Consider the following 19,800-nt stretch of genomic DNA (forward strand, 5'->3'; position numbering starts at 1 on the left):
CCCAACCTGGGCTCAGTTTATCCAAATAACGCCTGTTAAGAAATTTGACTCGACGTTTTCGGAGATGAGAAGAGCCGCCGGCCCCGGGGAGCAGCAGCAGCTCACAGACCGAGAACAGACGTGATCGCCGGGTCAACCTGCTCCGTCGTCCCGGGAGAGAAACCTGCAGCTCTGTTGAGAATTACGCTGGCTGAAATAAATCATTTAGGAAGATAAATGTTGGTTTAATAGATGAAATCTAACAGTTGTAGCTACGCCTGTTAAGAAATTTGCTCCGAAAATTTGGAGATTTCTGCCTGCCGGCTCCGGAGTTTATGGGTCCGCGTTAAACCCTACGGCGTAGGTTACGGCGTAACCTACGCCGTAGGCTCTGCGTCGATTTAACACGGAACCATAAAACAGCTCCGCTATCTTCACTTCAGCTTTATCTGAAAGTGTGTAAATTACCCAGATAACAGCTTTGTGGTTTCTGAAAACTATTATATCAGAAACATCCAAAACAAATCTGACGAGTCACAGGATTATTTCTCTCTATTTCTCACAAAAAAATGCTTGCTCCCTCGGTCACAATCTGAGACGAGTCTGCAAATGATGTTTGCCCTCGGTCGGCGAGTCAAATCGACGCAGAGCCTACGGCGTAGGTTACGTAGCCTACGGCGTAGGTTACGTAGCCTACGCCGTAGGTTACGTAGTCTACGGCGTAGGTTACGTAGCCTACGGCATAGCTTACGTAGCCTACGCCGTAGGTTACGTAGTCTACGGCGTAGGTTACGTAGTCTACGGCGTAGGTTACGTAGCCTACGGCATAGCTTACGTAGTCTACGGCGTAGGTTACGTAGCCTACGGCGTAGCTTACGTAGCCTACGGCGTAGCTTACGTAGCCTACGGCGTAGGTTACGTAGCCTACGGCGTAACTTAACAGCCTTTATTCCAGCGCGATCTTCGCGAACAACAGACAAAAAAGTGATAATGTACATTCACTGAGTGAATATTATGAAAGTAAAACATATATTTCTCGCTAGAAATGTAATCAAAACTCATTTTTATGCAGAAACTAACTCAAAATATTGATTTTATTCACTAAAAAATAAGAAATGTCCGCCATGTTTTTTTTTTGGATTCAGTCCGCTAATGACGACGAAAAGCATTCTGGGTAATTTTATGGTCCCTAGATCAAACTAGGGTGCATCTGAAAACACTCGCTGTGAAGGGGCTATTCATAGCCACTCCCCCTCGTTATGCCCACTCCCCCTAGGTGAAAAGAGGAATTGGGACACCACTACCCTCACGGGAACGCACAAAATCTAGGGGGAGGGATCAAAACGAGGGCGAGGGGGAGTATTGGGACACATCCTTACAGCAGTTACCATCAGCGGAAGAAGAGAGAGAGAGAGAGGGAGAGACTTTGTTGGGGTGAGAGTTGATTTAAAAAAATGTAGGAAGGGAAATGAATGTGCAAACACAACCTCAGCCAAGAAAAATAAAGCAGATTCAGAGATTTCCACGTGCTTTCCAAGGCTACCCGAACGCATCGGAGGAGAAATGAAAGTGCCTTGGCGGCGCGTTGAGAGGAGACAGAGCGGGGCCTTTGCCCGGATCGCCCGGTCATGCTCTGGTGTTGTGCAGATGGTTTGTCGATGGGAACAAAGCGCGGCGGCTCTGCTCTGCCACAAGCTTCTGCAACAAGCACAGATGTTAATCTGCTCAGCTCTGGAGACCACGCCGAGGTCACAAAAGCGGCTGATTTTCATCTTCTTTCAGTGTTGATGTGTTCACTTTTATTCCTCTACTGTAAAGCGGAACGTTTGCCCCGCACTTGAGCGTTTGATCCGTTTAACCCCGCCGAAGGCTTTGATGACCTTCTCAACTGCACGGTGGGACTTTCTGACTCTAGTCTGCCTAATCTGCTTAGCGTTATCCAGCGGCAGATCAAGCTTCTAAACCCGAGACCGAGCGCTCGCTTTTACAACTCATGACGTTTGATGAAGTTCATATTATACATGTGTGAAACATGAGGAAGACGAGGAGAAAACTAATCTGCTCTTGGATCTTGGCGAGGTGACAAAGGTCTCGGGCTCGCCCTCCGGGGCCCAACGCACCAGCTCGGGGACTGGGAGCACTGGTTTCTATAGCTGACGGAGAATAACGAATCCATGACTTACACCAAATACATGAACGATATAAATGCTAAGAAACTGATTAATTCCCTGTCAGCAGAGGTGTCAAAAGTATTCACATTCATTACTCAGGTAGAAGTATAGATACAAGACAAGGACAAGAACATCTGAAACAACCACAACCAAATTCACTCTATCCGGATGGAGCAATTTAACTGGATAGTTTTTATTTAAAGGCCAAAATGAAATAGAGTAACGAGGCTGTTTTTAAAATGTAAGGAGTAAAAAGTACAGATAATTGCGTGAAAAGGTAAGGAGTAAAAGTAAAAAGTCGTCTGAAAAATAATTACTCCAGTGAAGTATAGATAACCAAAATTTCTACTTAAGTAAGGTAACTAAGTATTTGTACTTCGTTACTTGACACCTCTGCCTGTCAGTAAGTACATGTGGCAGGGTGGAGGAGCAGCAATCCCTCAGGTGATGGGTCACAGGTGTGTCCCATCAACCTCTCCACCCTGCCTGCCTTGATAAGGCGTGGCTGCACAGCAGCAAAGGGGGGCTGTGGGAGAAGTTGCTTGTGCACGTGTGGCGGTGAATCTAGTAAATAAAGAGTTCTTGCACTGAAACCTCGTGTCCTCTCTGTCCTGTCGGTCGGGCCCCCGTAGCACTCGCCCTGCTACACTGGCGCCCAACGTGGGGCCCGATGGGATGGGAGGCACGGAGCGGGCCCTGGACACGCCGCCTGCTCCAGGACCAGGGCGAGCAGCAGCTCGCTGCGCTGGCAGCGCTGATGCCCGCAGACCGACCCACCCCTGCGCCACGCCTGAGGTTCGCCGCGGCAGCGCTGGCGGGGCTGCAGCCGACCGGCCGGGAGGCAGTGGCTGCAGGCCGCCAGGCGACGGCTCCTGGGACGGAGGCGGCTGCGGAGGCGGAGTCGGAGTCGCCAGCGAGGCCCGCGGAGACGGGGCCGGACCAGCGGCCAGAGCAGGGTGTCAAGGAGGAGGCGGTCCTGGAGGCACCGTTTGGCCCGAGGCCACCATGAGCCCGGCCCCGAGAGCGGCTTTCTCTGCTGTTGGGCCGGCGCCGGGGACGACCCCCCGACCGTTCCCTCTGGTCGGCCCGGCGCCGAGGGCGGCCTCCCGACCAGGAAGGCCCGGGGGGTTCCGAGCTTCCTCTCCCGCTCCGAGGGGGCGGGGGGGGGGGAATAGGCTCGGCCGGACGGACCCCGGCGCGAGGTTGGCGTTGGGGGTGTGTGGCAGGGTGGAGAGGTTGATGGGACACACGCACCTGTGTCCCATCCGCCTGAGTGGCTGGTTCTCTCCACCCTGCCTGCCTTATAAGGCAGAGCTGGACAGCAGCAAGGGGTCACTGGTATGCGGATGTGTTGGATGCTGTGCTTGTGCACGTGTGGCGGTGATCTGGTCTAATAAAGGGTTCTGCACGAAAACTCCGTGTCCTCTCAATCCTGTCGGTCGGGCCCCCGTAGCACTCGCCCTGCTACAGTACAACCTGATGACACAGTCACTTTGGATCCTGGTACTGGGGTTTTCTACAGGCTGCAAGGCAAAAAATGAAGAACTTCATTTCTTTACTCTCTTATACATAGCACTATGAAGTGATCTGATACAATAAAAATAAAATCAAATGCATCCTTCATCCCTTATGAGTCCGGTTCTGATGATCCTGCTGTTTTTTTCTGCACGTTCCCTATTTTAAAATGACAGGACAGGAAGAGGAACGGCCGGTGTCTTGAGACTCCTTCATGTCAGCCGTTTCCTCCGACTTCCCGGGGCAAATCTCTTCACGTGCACGTGGGCACTTGATGACTCACGCTCTTTCAATTGCTTCCAGTTTTTCATTTGATTTTTTTTGTCTTGACAATAGAGCCGCTTGTTTTATTTGATTTGGAAGCATTCTGGCGGCACGGCAGACGGAACTCGGTTGGATCCGTCTCTTCACACGCCGACCACTTGCAGGATTCAACTTTGTCAGACACTATAAAACAAAACATCACTGTTTTTGCTTCCTTTCCGTGCGTCTCCTCCTGGATTCCCCCCCAGCTCCACACATCGTTTACCTCTTGCCATGTAACGCCACGTCACTTCAATATTAAGAGGTAGACCAAAGCTGAAGAGGTTTTACTTTAACAAGAGCGTCAGTATTCGTTTTTTTATACGTTTTGAAAAATTGGTCAGTATTAGTTTAGTCTTAGTTTTTGAGGTATTGGTTTACAGAAGCTGACAAAAACGTTTAAGATGAAAGAATCAGGGTTCATACACATTTTAACCAACAAATTTCCATGACTTTCTCATGACTTGGCAGCAAGTTTCCATGACTATACATGACCTCTAAAACACCAATGTATGAATGAAATATAGGAATAAAACTACGTAAAAAGGCTCCACAGTGGAGATCTAATGACAATTATGGTTTTATACAAAATAAACACTGATATACCAGCAATATGTTGTAGTATATGTAGTATAGTAATCTAATATAACTGTAATAACTGTAATAATAACTGATCTGCATGATGCGTAAGATGCTAGGAACGCGCAAGACTTTTCTATACGAAATATTTATTGATCAATTTTAAATCTACCTTATAGGCTGTTATTACTAAATGTTATCATTAAGTGAGAAAAATAAATTCCAGGACTTTTCCAAAACTTTTGGGGTGAACTTATGTTTCCAAAACTTTTCCAGGCCTTGAAAATGACATTTTCAAATTCCATGACTTTTCCAGGTTTTTTCAAAACGTATAGAAACCCTGAAGAATTAAACAGCAATCCTTTATTTCCTTTGATTAAATAGAAGAATTTAGTGTCAAAGTTAATTTTACCTACAATTCTCTTTGCACTGTTAATTTAAGTTTTTATGTACTTTTTAATAACTTTTGTTACTCACACTGCAAAAACAGGAATATTTGTCACATTTCTAGATAAAATGTCTCAGTTTTAGTCAAAAAAATCTCATTACACTTAAAGGAGCATGAGGCTCATTTTAAGAAATGAGACTCTCTAGCGCCACCCTTCACCACGACGGCCGTTGTGGGTACTGCAGCCAACAGCGAAGCCGGCACGGGAGAACGGGGAGAACGTGCATGCAGCGTCATGTGACGTCACATCCGCAGCCCAGCGCGGGAAATTCGGAGTCCGAATTGCAGCACATTTTGCAGCACACAGCCTGTTCAAGGCAACGGAGAGATACACTAGAGGAATCATTCTTTTGGGTTTGGAACGCTTCATCTGACATTATTACTAGAAAACTTAAAACATATACAAATTTTTTTCATAAATCCTGCCTCAATCCTGCCTCATGCTCCTTTAAAACAAGACTCATCACTGGAAAAAAACAACAATTTTCACCTGTTTCAAGTAGATTTTCACTTGAAATAAGTAGAAAAATCTGCCAGTGGAACAATATTTTTTTGCTTGTAATGAGAAGATAAATCTTGTCCCACTGGCAGATTTTTCTACTTATTTCAAGTGAACATTTACTTGAAAAAGGTGAAAATTGTCAAATAAGTTATTTTTCTGGTAATGACTCTTGTTTTAAGTGTAATGAGACATTTTAACTAGAAATAAATAAATAAAATAAATATTCCTGGTAAGATTTGGAGTTTTTCCAGTGCAATAACTGCTGCATTGAACCAATAAAGAAAATAAACCCAACAACAAGTAAGTTATAAATCTTTTGTGCACAGAAACCGTCTGAAGGCAGAAAGTTGAGTGATGGAGTGGGAGCGACTTGAAAGGGACGACGTCGGGACAAACTACTCGATAAGTAACACGACTTATATTCAAAAGCAATTTTCTCCGTGGGTCTTTGGGGAGCTCCGCTGGTGGACGGAGGTGGAGGTGGGGGTTCCATTACATTTGGCAGCAGCTGGAGTAGATTTAAACAATGAGTGTCATTGAACAACAGGCGCGGCCGGCCGGGCTGCAGAGGCCCCCGCAGCTTCTGGTCCAGCTGTCAAGCCTCGTCTGAAGCTGCCGCTCATCGTCCCGCACTCACTGGCACGGATAAAAAAAATAAAAAAACAGATTATCTGACCCATGTGTTTCTCCTTTACTTCCTTAAAAAAAAGGCGATAACACTCAACACCTCGGAGCGGGCGGTTTGTGAACAATGCGGGTCTGTCGGGAGGGGCGGGGCCGCGCACGCACGCAGGGCTATGAGGGAACACGACTCACCGCCGGGATTTATGGCAGAAAAACCACGTTATTGCCCGTCTAGACGGGGGTAAAGAAACGGTAGAGCAAGGTAAGCACGCTGGGAGTGAAGTAAGATGTAGAGAGGGTAATAGAGGAGGGGAGAGAGGGGAAACTGGGCACCGTGACTGATCTGGCATCTGTTAGCCTCAGGTCGATTTCCGCCGGGTTGAAACTGAACACCAGAAGCTGCAACACGCTCCCTCGTACTTATCTGTGCTCTCCAACGCTTTCATCAGGGGATCAAACTTAGCCGCAAACATTAACTTACAAAACATTGCGATAGCAAATGTAATTTAGCAAAAACTAATATTTATGTTGACAATTAGCCCCCTGCTAATAAGCTCTGTGTGCGTTCAAACGCTGGTCCGATAGATCTGGGGACAGATTTTTGTTTTTGAGCCATCAGCGCTATCAGGTGCCTTTTTATTGTGGCACCACAAATCTGACTGAGAATATTATAAGGACAGATGGTGGAGGTGGAGCGGGAGGGAACATACACTGGAGGCAAAAACAATGTTTAAGTTGAAAGAAAGAAAAAAAACAACAACTAAAGGAGCAACAAGGATATCAATTTGCAACACGACTCAGCAGCAGCGAATGAATGAAGTGGACTAATGCAGCAGCAAAAGTACTGACAGGAATCAGCAGGAGAGACCACGTCTCTCCAGTGTTAGCGTCGCTCCATTGGCCTGTAAAATTCAGAATCCAATTTAAAATCTTATAACTTGCATATAAAGCCCAAAACGGCTTAGCTCCGCAGTATTTACAAGACATGATAGTGCCTTATGTTCCTGGCAGAGCTCTCCATTCTCAGAGTGCAGGTTTACTCGTAGTTCCTAGAGTATCCAAATGTAGATTTGGAGGGCGGGCGTTCTGCTATCAGGCACCACTACTATGGAACCAACTTCCAATCTGGGTTAAGGAGGCTGACACCACCTCCACCTTTAAAACTAAACTTAAAACCTTTCTGTTTAGTAAAGCCTATAGTTAGTGTTTAGTAAACCTCTAGCTGGTGTTGGTAAATCTCTAGGTAGTGTAAACTCTAGTGTGTTAGAGTCAGTAGTTATAGTTGCAGCTATAGAACAAGACTATAATAGTTAGTCTCAAATATAGCTCTGCGGTAAATATGCTGCTATAGACTTATGCTGCAGGGGGGACTGACATGATCCACTGGGCGGTGCCTCTCACCCTTTTTCTCCTCTCTTCTCCATTACCATTTTTATTCATTATAAATGTATCATAGCTATCGTTTCTGTCCATCGCTCCTGTAGTTTCTTGTGCTGGCCCCCCCTTTTCTCTTTTTTGTGCATGTTTGCAGGCCGGAGCCTCAGGAGCTGCGTTCTGGCCTGTGGTCCCCCCCCCCCCCCATCCCGTTGCTGCTTCCACCTGCCTATGTGGATGTCTGCTGTGTGCTGACGTCCCCGACTCCCCCAGTCTGGCCCTCGGCAGGAGGGTCCCCCCTTATGATCCAGGTCCTGGTCCAGGTTTCTTCCTCCTAAAGGGGAGTTTTTCTTGCCACTGTTTGGCTTAAGGTTTTTCTCCCACTATGGGAGTTTTTACCTGCCATTGTTTATGTAATAATTGCTCGGGGGATTATATTTATATTTAAAATGATATTTATGTTTATGTTCATGTTCTAGATCTCTGGAAAGCGTCTAGAGACAACATCTGTTGAATTAGACGCTATATAAATAAAATTGAATTGAACTACATGAATTTTATCCTTCCGTAATATGCTTGAAAAACGTCCTCTGGTCTGAGGAGGACAAAGACACATTTACGACGGTAAAAATAGATCCAAATTAATTCCGGCAGAAGTCGCTGATGGAACCACGCTTCACTTGCTTCGACAAGTGAATGCTTTTCTATTTTGAGCATTTGACGAAGATCCCGTCTTTAGCATTTTGCTGTCGTTCTCAAACAAGACATTTCATTTCACAGTCACTGCACAACAAAGATATTGATTAGCCAAACATCCCACCTTTCTTTCGGCATGTGAGAAATGGATTGTTGCAGCAGCGTCTGCAGCTCGGGTGAAGCACATGGACCAGAAAAAAAAAAAGTGTCATGTCAACTAAGCTTGTGTTTAATAAACAGAGGCAGGGAGCTGGTTCAAGGTGGGACGTGGCTGCAGGACCGCAGACACTGTTCCAGGTCAAAAGTACATGCACGGTTGTTACTGTGTCACCTGAGGTGATAGTGACATCATCGTGTTCATGAGTAAAGTGGCCAAACCATATAGATTGAACAAGTGCTCATTCATCCATCTATTAAACTTTACTTATCTGAGTTCCTTCCTTATTTTCATGTACATGTTTTCATGCGTTTTGGCCGTTCGTTTACACGAAAACGAAGCTCAAAGTCACCAAAAACCATCATTTCTGAAAACTCCGGCCAGAGTGGAGATTTTCAAAAACTCCATCTTCACGTTCGCTTGTAAACGGAGGGAAACAGAGATTTGGGCTTCAGAACGTCACATTATGTGACAAAAACGTCACCAGCATCATTTGTGCGACCTGTGTTTACAATTTGTTTGGCCACCGTCAATATTTTCTTGTATTTTACTTGTTTTATATTCTAAAATCACACTTAAAATTAACTCCACTTCTCTGTCACTCCAAACGAAAGACTCTTGTTCCGTCTTGGAAGTAACTGGCAGTCCAGGCTGATTTATGGTTCCGCGTTACACCAACGCAGAGCCTACTGCGTAGGGTACGCGGCGACGCGCACCGTACGTAGGCTACGCCGCCGATTTAACGCGGAACCATATTATTCAGGTTTCACACGTGTCATTTGTCAATGTTTTTTTCCAGGATTCTGATTGGCTAGCATGACTTTATCTTCTCGTTACACTGCCCTCTGTAGGTTTGGCTGCTTATAGCACCTTAACAGCTAGTTATGCGGGTTCGTGTAAACAAGGATATTTTTCAAAACGTAGAGAGGGAAATATCCGTTTTTGTAAATACCCGGCTATGTGGAAACATGGCCTTAGAACCGGTTGGATATATTGAGAAAAGCATTTACGACACGTCCTAACCAAATACCCAAACCTCCTCAGAGTTCTCTTCCAGATCTCTCCCAAACGGAGCAGCTTCCTGCACCTTCTCTGCAGTTCTTGCAGTACCAATAACAGTATTGGAAATGCTTGCAGATGCTTCTGAGGGTGTCTGTATCTGTGAGCATTTACGTCTACGCACCATCTGATACCATGGATCAGATTATCCTAAGATGGAAAAGGCGACCAGGAAAACTGTCCATCCCACTTATGCGAAGCCGTGGTACCAAGACTGAAACTAGAGCAATGATGGGCAGAACTGTAGAACTGTCCTTGTCCTAGATCAGGGGTCGGAAACCCAAAATGTTTTAGAGCCATATTGGACCAAAAACACAAAAAACAAATATGTCTGGAGCCGCAAACAATTAAAAGTCTTGTATCAGCCTTAGAATGAAGGCAAAAGGCAAAATGTCGAGAAAAAAGGGAACACATGCTGCATGTATCTATGTTAGTTAGAACTGGGGGAAGATTTTTTTTTCATTATGCACTTCAAGAAAAAAGTCGAAATGTCGAGAAAAAAGTTGAAATGTCGAGAAAAAAAGTCGAAATGTCGAGAAAAAAGTTGAAATGTCGATAAAAAAAGTCAAATGTTGAGAAAAAAGTCAAATGTTGAGAAAAAGGTCGAAATGTCGAGAAAAAAGTCAACATTTCGAGAAAAAAGTAAAATGTTGAGAAAAAAGTCAAATGTCAAGAAAAAAAGAAAAATTTAGAGAAAAAAGTCAAAATTTAGAGAAAAAAGTCAAAATGTTGAGAAAAGGAAAAAAAGAAGAAAGGAAAAAAAGTTGAAAAAAAGGAAAAAAAAGATCAAACATTTTTTTAAAAGCTCCAGGAGCCACTAGGGCAGAGCTAAAGAGCTGCATGCGGCTCTAGAGCCGCGGGTTGCCGACCCCCGTCATAGATGGATGTTGGAAATACAACTCATAAACTGCGTAATACTGATTCTTTACATGGTGTTGATTTTAAAATAAAAAGTGATCATCTTCTCCTTCACATCTGCAAAAAGCAGAGATGAAGACTAACAAACTGGAACCCGTCCATCCGTGGACAACAGCTGGATAATCTATCTATAAAGTTATGAACAGAACATGTGACAAAGAGCAGCCCCGAGAGTCCAACTCTGACCAAGAAAAGAGAAGAAATAAAACATCTGACTTACTTCAATCAGCGAGGACCAAACTCCTACTTTGTTTGTGCCACAACTGAGATCACAGTCAAGTATGCACTTAATCTGAGCGCAGGTGGAATAATAAAAACTATTGCATGTCACTGTAATTTTATCTATTAAATATTTTTCATCCCACCTGCTAAGTACATTTGAAAGACTCTAGCACCCTAGACGGAGATAAAACCTAAAAAATTAAATCTTTCAGGTCCAAATAAAACAGATTTCATACACTAAACTTGTCCAAGACCCTGTAGGTTTCATTTAAAACCTCTTTGGTGTTGAAATGCGGTGCCAGGAGAGACTGGAGAACACAAGAAGCGCCATTAAAAGAAATGGCCTTTAAAGGGTATCACTTACTCTCTCTCTGCTCCCGCTCCCGCAGGATGGCGTCCAGCCACTTCTGCTTGTCCTCGGCGTTTTTAGCCATGCAGACGAACCACTTGTTTTTCGCCGTGTTGTGGATCTTCCAGCCATTAGTCACCGTGTAGTTGTTGCTGTGGTAGTCGGCTGGGAAAGAAAAGAATGACGTCAACATAAAATATAACGATGGGCACTTTAATACTAGTGGGAAACTTTAGTCACGCATTATTTTTTCTTTTCTTTTTTACAAAAAGCCACATGGGCCTTGGCGATCTAAACACCAGCTTCAGTCGTAAGTAAAGGATCTAATGAGATAAAATCACACTTGAGAAGATACCGTCACCCATTTCTTATTATTTTTGGAATTCCTCATCGAATGGGAAATATAGATCCCGCAAAACTCAGGCTTATACCATACGACGGAGTATTAGGGCCAAACTAAGACAAAAAAAAATTGGAAATTACGAGAATAAAGTCGTAAAATTACGAGAATAAAGTCAAAACCTAATGTTGAGAGAATAAAGTTGTTATATTACGAGAATAAAGTCGTAATATTACGAGAATAAAGTCGTAATATTACGAGAATAAAGTCGTAATATTACGAGAATAAAGTCGTAATATTATGAAAATAAAGTCGTACAATTACAAGAATAAAGTCATATTGTTGCGAGAATAAAGTCGTAATATTACGAGAATATAGTCGTAATTTATGAAAATAAAGTCGTACAATTACAAGAATAAAGTCATATTGTTGCGAGAATAAAGTTGTAATATTATGAGAATAAAGTCAAAACCTAATGTTGCGAGAATAAAGTTGTAATATTATGACTTTATTCTCGTAATTTTACGACTTTATTCTCGTAATTTTACGACTTTATTCACGTAATTTCCATTTTTTTTTTTGTCTTTGTTTGGCCCTAATACTCCGTCATAATATCATACTCTTTGATAACGGCAAAAAAACTTATCCTGCAATTCTGGAAAGGTAAAGATATTCCCTCATTGAAGTTATGGATTACTGAACTGACAGATACACTCCACCTGGAGAAAATAAGATTCACTGTTAATGACAAACTACCAGAGTTTGAAAAGATTTGGCATCCTTTAATCTCTTTTCTTAAAGGAAACTGACCTGTGCAGTCTGTGGGTGGATATGGGAGGGAGAATGGGTGGTTATTTTGTGTGACTTGGCTTTCGGTTTGGCTTTTTGTTTTCCCTTTATTTTTTCATGTTTTGTTTCCTCAGGAGTTACTCTCACAGCTCGGTTTAGAGATTTGTAGAATTTATTTTTCCTTTACACACAATCAAGTCCAACTGTACTTTGCTCCCTTTTTTTGTGAGTTTTTTTTTTATTATTATTATTTTTACTATTACTACTACTACTCATAATGTTACGACTTTATTCTCGCAACATTATGACTTTATTCTCGTAATGTTACTAATTTATTCTAATATTATTATGACTTTATTTTTTGTTTTTTGTCTTAGTTTGGCCCTAATACCGGTACTCGTAATTGTTCTTTTTTGTGTAAAAAAAAACCCCAAAAAAAACGATTATATGTCTAAAACTGTTGCAATTGAAAATTATTTGTTCAATAAAAATATTTGAAACAGAGAAGATACCGTCATTGATAACGTCAAAGAAGTGTCTGAGGAGAATCTGCATGTTGAAATGTGTTTTTAAAGCTAATTAAAAGGGGAAGCGGGATGCGCTTTAGTACAGTAAAACTCACTGACTCCACAAACCCTCTCCCGTTCCATCATGCTCTGCTGTAGGTGAGCGGGCGCTGAATAATGAATGTCCGCTGGTAATGTGCTGCATTAGTCTGCTGCTCAGAGGTCATATAAATAGAGCTGATACTTCTGGGTCCGCGGGGAGCGCAGGAAACTCTGATGAGACATGTTGTACAAATGTGTTGAGTCTCCTTTTCATCCGCCGGGATGGAAAAGTGTGATCCCGGTGAACGTTCGTGGAGGCGCGTGCCAGGATGTGGCGAGCTGCGTGAATCAGTGAGGACGACAGTCGGATACGTTTCTACACAATTATTCACAATGAGTGCTCATTTTTGTAGCTTCAGATCTCTCTGTTTTCAGTTGTGTTTTCAACCCTCCCTTGTTTCACAGTTTTCACTCTGAGAGTTTGTAAGGGTTTCTAATGGGGGACTAGGCCTGTGTTGAAAAAATCGATTTCCCAATTCTAAATCGATTCTCATATTATTTCCTAAAAATCGATTCATATGTCTAAAGATCGATTTTTTTTTTCATTTTATTTTATTATTTTTTTTCTTTTATTTTTTTTCTTTTATTTATTTATGTTTTTTTTTCATCATTACATTACAACTTTTGGTTATTTTTTTGTTTATTCCCAAAAAAGGAATGTTTTGTTGGCCTTTAAATATTGGCCTTTAAATATGTTTAAAGGTATGAAAACATTAAAGTGTTAGGTTATAATTGCATACATTGTCTATATTTCATTACTTTATATACTGTCTTGGGGTTACATTTGCAAAAAATGCTAAAAAACCAAATGCTCAAACATTAAAAACCAAAATAGACCGAAAATGGAACAAATAAAAACGGAATTTGGGAAAAAATAAAACCGATTTCATCCGTCTCTGTTTCCTCCCTGGATCTGTTTGGTAATTCTGACCCACGATGTTTCTGAAAGCAGTTCTATCAGCATTCTGGGAGCTGATTGGTCCTTACAGCATCATTAGCTGCAATACTTGCTATTTAATCTCAATATAATACTAGTAATAACATGTTGCAGAACTACAGTCATATCATTCATGCAACAGCTGAAAAAACAGTTTTAATAACAATAACCCAAATCAATATCGGAATTGAATCGAATCAAATCTTGATAATCGATTCTGAATCTTAAGAATCGGAATCGAATTGATTCTTGACATTTGAATCGATCCCCAGCCCTATCTCTGTTTTCAGTTGTGTTTTCAACCCTCCCTTGTTTCACAGTTCTCACTCTGAGAGTTCGTATGTGTTCCTAACGTGGGACCCCTTAATTCTGCAAATGAGGCATGTTTTTCTCCGTGGTTTGCCCTCCGGCAGCCTAAATGTGACAGCCAGCAGCCACCGTGCAGAAACAAAAAAAAGGTCATGTGAGCTTGCAGAAATATTCTGGCAGCAGAGAGGACAGAAAAAAAAAAAAAAAAGAGGAAACATGTGGGGGGGAGAGGAAGACCAAGTGTTTCTGTACAAGCGGACGGCGTGCACCGAGCGAAGCCTCGCAGCAAAACCACAATAACAACGTGGTGCGAGTGACAGCTGCACCACTTTGAGCACAGATCAGCTCTTCATCTCTGTTATCTCAGCCCGGGCCGGGCCCGAGCGCAGCGACACCTCCTCCAGAGCCGGCTCTGCACCTCAGGTTGGTATCAGCCACCGACACAAACAGGTGGTACAGAAAGTTGCAGGAAACATCCTGTGTGAAACTCTGTCCTCGTAAGACACTCCACCCAAACTGTCAACAACCTGACTCATATCCAATCAACGGTTTAATGAAAAAAAAAAAGAACACTGAATGCAGATTTTCTGTGATATTTAAATGAAGCAAATGTTTAAAAAAAAAACATGATGTAAAAAGATGGAGGGGACATTTATGCATTTGTTCTGGGAATGTGACCGCTAGGAATGGGTGATATTTTACCGTTCACGATAAACCGTCAAAAAAATTCCCCACGGTAAGAATTTGTATCTCACTGTAAAAACGATAAATTCCCGTTGATGATGTTTTTGTGTAAAGCCGGATTTAAGGAAGGAAGGATGAAAGAAAGAAAGAAAGAAAGAAAGAAAGAAAGAAAGAAAGAAAGAAAGAAAGAAAGAAAGAAAGAAAGAAAGAAAGAAAGAAAGAAAGAAAGAAAGAAAGAAAGAAAGAAAGAAAGAAAGAAAGAAAGAAAGAAAGAAAGAAAGAAAGAAAGAAAGAAAGAAAGAAAGATTCCAGTTGATGAGTTTTTTGTGTAACAAACATGGCAGATCTAATAGATTTACAGTAAAGGGGAGTTGAATTGGTATTTTTTTTATCATCATTTTTATCGTTATCAGGATAAATGCCAGAAATTATCGTGATACATTTTTTAGTCCATACCGCCCATCCCTAGTGACCGCTTACAAAATGATTGGAATTCAATTCATTCCCTAACACAACTAATCCTGGACAAAACATTTGATTTAAGCAGTAGTTTATATTTATTAAATGACACATATAATTTACAACTACATAACAAAAAATGCAGGATATTAATTTTGATCACTTACTTTGCAAAAAAAATGTATACTTTTATTTTGGAAGAATGATTCCCCTCCATCTTTTAAGACTTTCATAGACCAAATCACAGCATTTCTACCATTAGAAAAGCTAACATTGGAAAAATATAACTGTGGCCATCTTTTTCAAGAATTTTGGTTCCCATTATTTTCTGGCTTAGAGCTTCATTCATTGTAAACTCCATTGTACGGTGATTGCTGTTTTATTGCTGTCATTTAATTTATGTATCTTATGTATCTGTAGGTATTCCAGTTTTGATGCCTCTACTGTTACTTTTTTTTTTTTTTTTTTCCCAGTTTATTTATTGTTATTTATTTCGTGTGTATGTTCTTGTGTTTTTTTGGGGGGGGGTGGGTTGTAGGCGAGATTTGGCTTGTGTGCACAAAAGAAAATTGTAAGACCTCCTGTCATTTAGCATGTTTGTGATTGCCTTTCTTTTGTGAAATACAAAAAAATAAATAAAAAAACCATGAATGCACGTTTAGACCGCTGAAATGCTGCTGAGCAAACACCAACCTGTTCCATCTTCCACATTTTCCACCTCCATCACCTCCGTGTTGATTCGGCCTCTGAACACATAGAGGGGCCCGTTGATGGACTTGGTCCTCTTAGTGGACTTCTTTCCAGAAACCCTTGAAAAAAAAGAGAGGACACCGGGGTAAAAAGCATGCACGGAGGTGTTTTTTTATTTTGCATGCATACTAATAAAACCCCAACAGGAATGTGGACTTTTGCAGTCATTTTTCCATGTCTGGGCTCCCTCCATTACTCAGCCAATAAAAATGCCTTTGAATGGCTTCTTGTTTCCCTCTCTAGGCTTTGACAGCTACTGTGCAGCTTATCCCAGCGCCGCCTCGCTCACCTGGACTTTCTCTTACAGTAAACCAGCAGGTTGTCGAACAGGAAGAAAACCCGCTCTTGAATGTTGCCGGCTGAGATTTTGAGGAGATTTCCGTGAAGCAGCAGCTCCGTGCAGATATCAGTCAGGTTGGTTCCCTGAGGGTGGGGGGAAGAAAAGAGAAATAATTAAAGCTGCAAGCAGCGATGAACGGGCCCTCGCACTCACGGCCACCGCCCCCATGAGCATATCAGAAATGACACCACCCACGACTTCCTATGTAAAACCATTCAAAAGTTATGGCAGGAAAAAGGGACAACCAATCAGAAGAAGGGGCGGGGCTAATTCAGGCCAATGAAGGTCGAGGACTCCATACAGAATCTGATGACACCACCCACGACTCTCTATGTCAAACCATTCAAAAGTTATGGCAGAGAAAGGTATTCTAGGGGGCGCTGTTGAGCCGTTAGGCCACGCCCATTAGTGCAAACCATGAAATATTGCATTTATCACCAGGCCTGGCTTGCATGCAAAATTTGGTGACTTTTGGGGAACTATCAAATATGGACCAATCAGATGAAGGGGAGGCACGCTTTTTGGCGTCTAGCGTCGCCAGGGTAACACTTTTGAAAGAGAAAAGTAATGCACGTTGCACATTTTGATGTATAACACACCTGGGTGCATATTACGGTTCGGGCCGTATTAATTGCCGAAGGAATGGCCTAAATTGCGCCAAAATTACGCGATTAATTCAAAATGTTCAAAAGCAGACTTCCTGTTCAGTTTCGGCCATGGCGCCAAGAGACTTTTCTTTTAGTTGCGACATGATACAGGTGTGTACCGATTTTCGTTCATGTACGTCACACCGTATTCTGGGGCTTGAGGCGCAAAGTTTTTTCTGTCTGAACCAATCAGATGAAAGGTGGGCGCGCTTTTTGGCGTCTAGCGTCGCCACGGTAACACTTTTGAAAGAGAAAAGTAATGCGTGTTATCGCAGGATGGAGACGCACATTTTGATGTATAACACACTTGGGGGAACGTTACGGTTCGGGCTGAATTAACTGCCGAAGGAATGGCATAAATTGTGCCAAAGTGACACGATTAATTCAAAATGGCCGACTTCCTGTTCGCCAAGAGACTTTTCTTAAGTTCTTAAGTTAAGTTTTCTAGGGAGCGCTGTTGAGCTATTTTGCCACGCCCATTAATGTAAACCATTAAATATCACATTTTTCGCCAGGCCTGACTTGCATGCAAAATTTGGTGACTTTTGGGCACGTTTAGGGGGGCAAAAAGGCCCTCATTTCGTCAGAAGAATAAAGAATAACAATTCCTACAGATACAAAGGGCCTTCGCACTGTAAGTGCTCGGGCCCTAAAAATGCAGTTGTCTTGAATTCATTCACATCAGGCCCCAAGTGTTGACGGTCACACGCAGCAGCCACAGTTTATTTTATCTGAGCGGAGGAAAGCGTGGAAAGTCAAATGGTGGCGCTGCAGAGAACACATTGTTAGGATGAAAACGTAACCAGGTCACAACCTCTGCAGAACAATATGAAAACTCAACTTTGACATGGACATCAGCTTGCTTTCCTTCTGTCTTCAATGACAGGAAAGACTGAAGACAGGGGTCCCCGCCCAAACGCTTCTCCTGTTTTTGCTAAGCAGACTCACAATATTACTGTGACTATTCCCCGTCAGGACGCCGCGGTCTCCACAAACAAAACCAAAACCTAACGCTCATATGATGACAACAGGTTTTGAGAGGAACGTTTCGGTATCAGAACTACTAATTTATCGTTTTTCAATTCGGGTTTAATGCAGCAAAACTCATTGCTTTGCATTTCCATCAATGAAATTTTGAAAAAGATTTTTGTCAAGAAAGACATGTCTGTACATTGGTATATAACTGTGGGGGTGATATATGACAACATTCCCACTCAAGTGTTTACTAGTATAACTTGTGACTGCTACTGGAACTGCTAATTATTGATCTAAGAAATAATTATTAATCTCTAGATGACCCATATCGGTTTAATTTCTTATTTAAGTTTACATTCATTGCACTACTACTACTTTTTTGTTATGTCACAATATTAGTGTCTTTTTATTTTTATTTATTTACTTTTTTTTAATTTTTATTATTAGTTTTATTTTTTATTTTTATTTTTATTTTGCTATCCCCAAAGGAAAATTAATGATGATAACCGTGGGGGGAGTACGACGGAGTATTAGGGCCAAACTAAGACAAAAAAAAATTGGAAATTACGAGAATAAAGTCATAATGTTGCGAGAATAAAGTCGTAATAGAATAAAGTCGTAATATTATGAGAATAAAGTCGTAATATTATGAGAATAAAGTCGTAATATTATGAGAATAAAGTCGTAATATTATGAGAATAAAGTCGTAATATTATGAGAATAAAGTCGTAATATTATGATTATAAAGTCGTAACATTACGAGAATAAAGTCGTAATATTACGAGAATAAAGTCGTAATATTACAAGAATAAAGTGTTAATTTATGAGAACTCTAACAGGAAGAGTGTGTTAAAATGTTAAAAAGTTATATTTATATAATTATAATATATTTAATATTACGACTTTATTCTCGTAATTTTACGACTTTATTCTCATATTATTATGACTTTATTTTCGTAATTTCCTTTTTTTTTGTCTTAGTTTGGCCCTAATACTCCGTCGTAGGGGAGGGATGGGGAGAGAGATGAAAAAAAAAAAAAAAGGTATGTTCATGTGTTTTGCTCTGTATTGTGGAAACAATCTGCCAATAAAAACATATCAAAAAAAAAAAAAAAGAAAGCCATGTATGTTTTGTTATCCTGTAGCGTGCCACCTTCACAGATGTAATCAGGTCAGACAGAACATGCTTCTCTAGTCAACCATCGAGTACACCACAAACTTCCGTTTCTTCATTGAACCGGAGCAAAGGCCACGTACAGTTAACAAACACCCAGAAGAGCCGGCGTGCGCTCACGTGCTCCCGCTCAGGTGGTGAGTGACTGGTGAAACTACCTCACGGGTGTCAAAATTCAACCAGTTGCAGAAACATCGGCGTCTCTATTTCAGTCTGGACGAGGGAGCGTGTGAGAGCGTGCCCACCTCACCTACGCTGTCAAATTACGGCTGCAGGAGAAAATAAAAACCCCCCAAAACAGTGTGTTTCTTGTTAAACTGATCATTCCACTCCTAATTATCCGTAACTAAATGCACCCATGTGTGGACTCCGCCGCAGCCGCCACCGCCACCACACACCCAGAGATCATATTTGGACTTAAGTGCGTCTTGTTTCTGACACGGATCCAAACCCAGACCTCCTTCAGCCGGTTTCTCGGTGCCGCAGACCCTTCTCTGAATCATCCACACGTGGATCCTGTGCATGTTTCTGTGATGGCTGCTGTTTTTCCAAAGTCTAGGAGCAAGACTTTGTTTTGTGAATATGTATTTGGGCTGAAGGGGAAAGGCTTGAGCACTGGAGAACCGCTGCAAGCTAAGGCCGGCTCGGCTACAAGCATGTGGTATATGCTCGTATCTGCACAAAAGCATCGATTCGATTCCAATTCTTAAGATTCAGAATCGATTATCAAGATTTGATTCGATTCGATTCCGATATTGATTTGGGTTAGTGTTATTAAAACTGTTTTTTGAGCTGTTGCATGAATTATATGACTGTAGTTATGCAACATATTAATACTAGTATTATATTGAGATTCAACAGCAAGTATTGCAGCTAATGATGCTGTAAGCAC

The 19,800-nt window shown here is 41.9% G+C and overlaps 1 protein-coding gene across 1 annotated transcript in view; it reads right to left on the bottom strand.

Moving 5' to 3' along the window:
* Positions 1–19,800, bottom strand: part of prex1 (phosphatidylinositol-3,4,5-trisphosphate-dependent Rac exchange factor 1) — a 176,035-nt gene that overhangs the window by 110,455 nt on the left and 45,780 nt on the right. Inside the window, exons 7-9 of the mRNA XM_061734902.1 lie at positions 16,062–16,195; positions 15,716–15,831; positions 10,912–11,061 (exon numbers count right to left, since the gene is read on the bottom strand). Of these exons, the coding sequence (XP_061590886.1) occupies positions 10,912–11,061; positions 15,716–15,831; positions 16,062–16,195 (400 nt within the window). The remainder of the gene's footprint in view (positions 1–10,911; positions 11,062–15,715; positions 15,832–16,061; positions 16,196–19,800) is intronic.

The sequence above is a fragment of the Cololabis saira genome, chromosome 12 (assembly GCF_033807715.1).
Source record: "Cololabis saira isolate AMF1-May2022 chromosome 12, fColSai1.1, whole genome shotgun sequence".
Taxonomy (NCBI): Eukaryota; Metazoa; Chordata; class Actinopteri; order Beloniformes; family Belonidae; genus Cololabis; species Cololabis saira.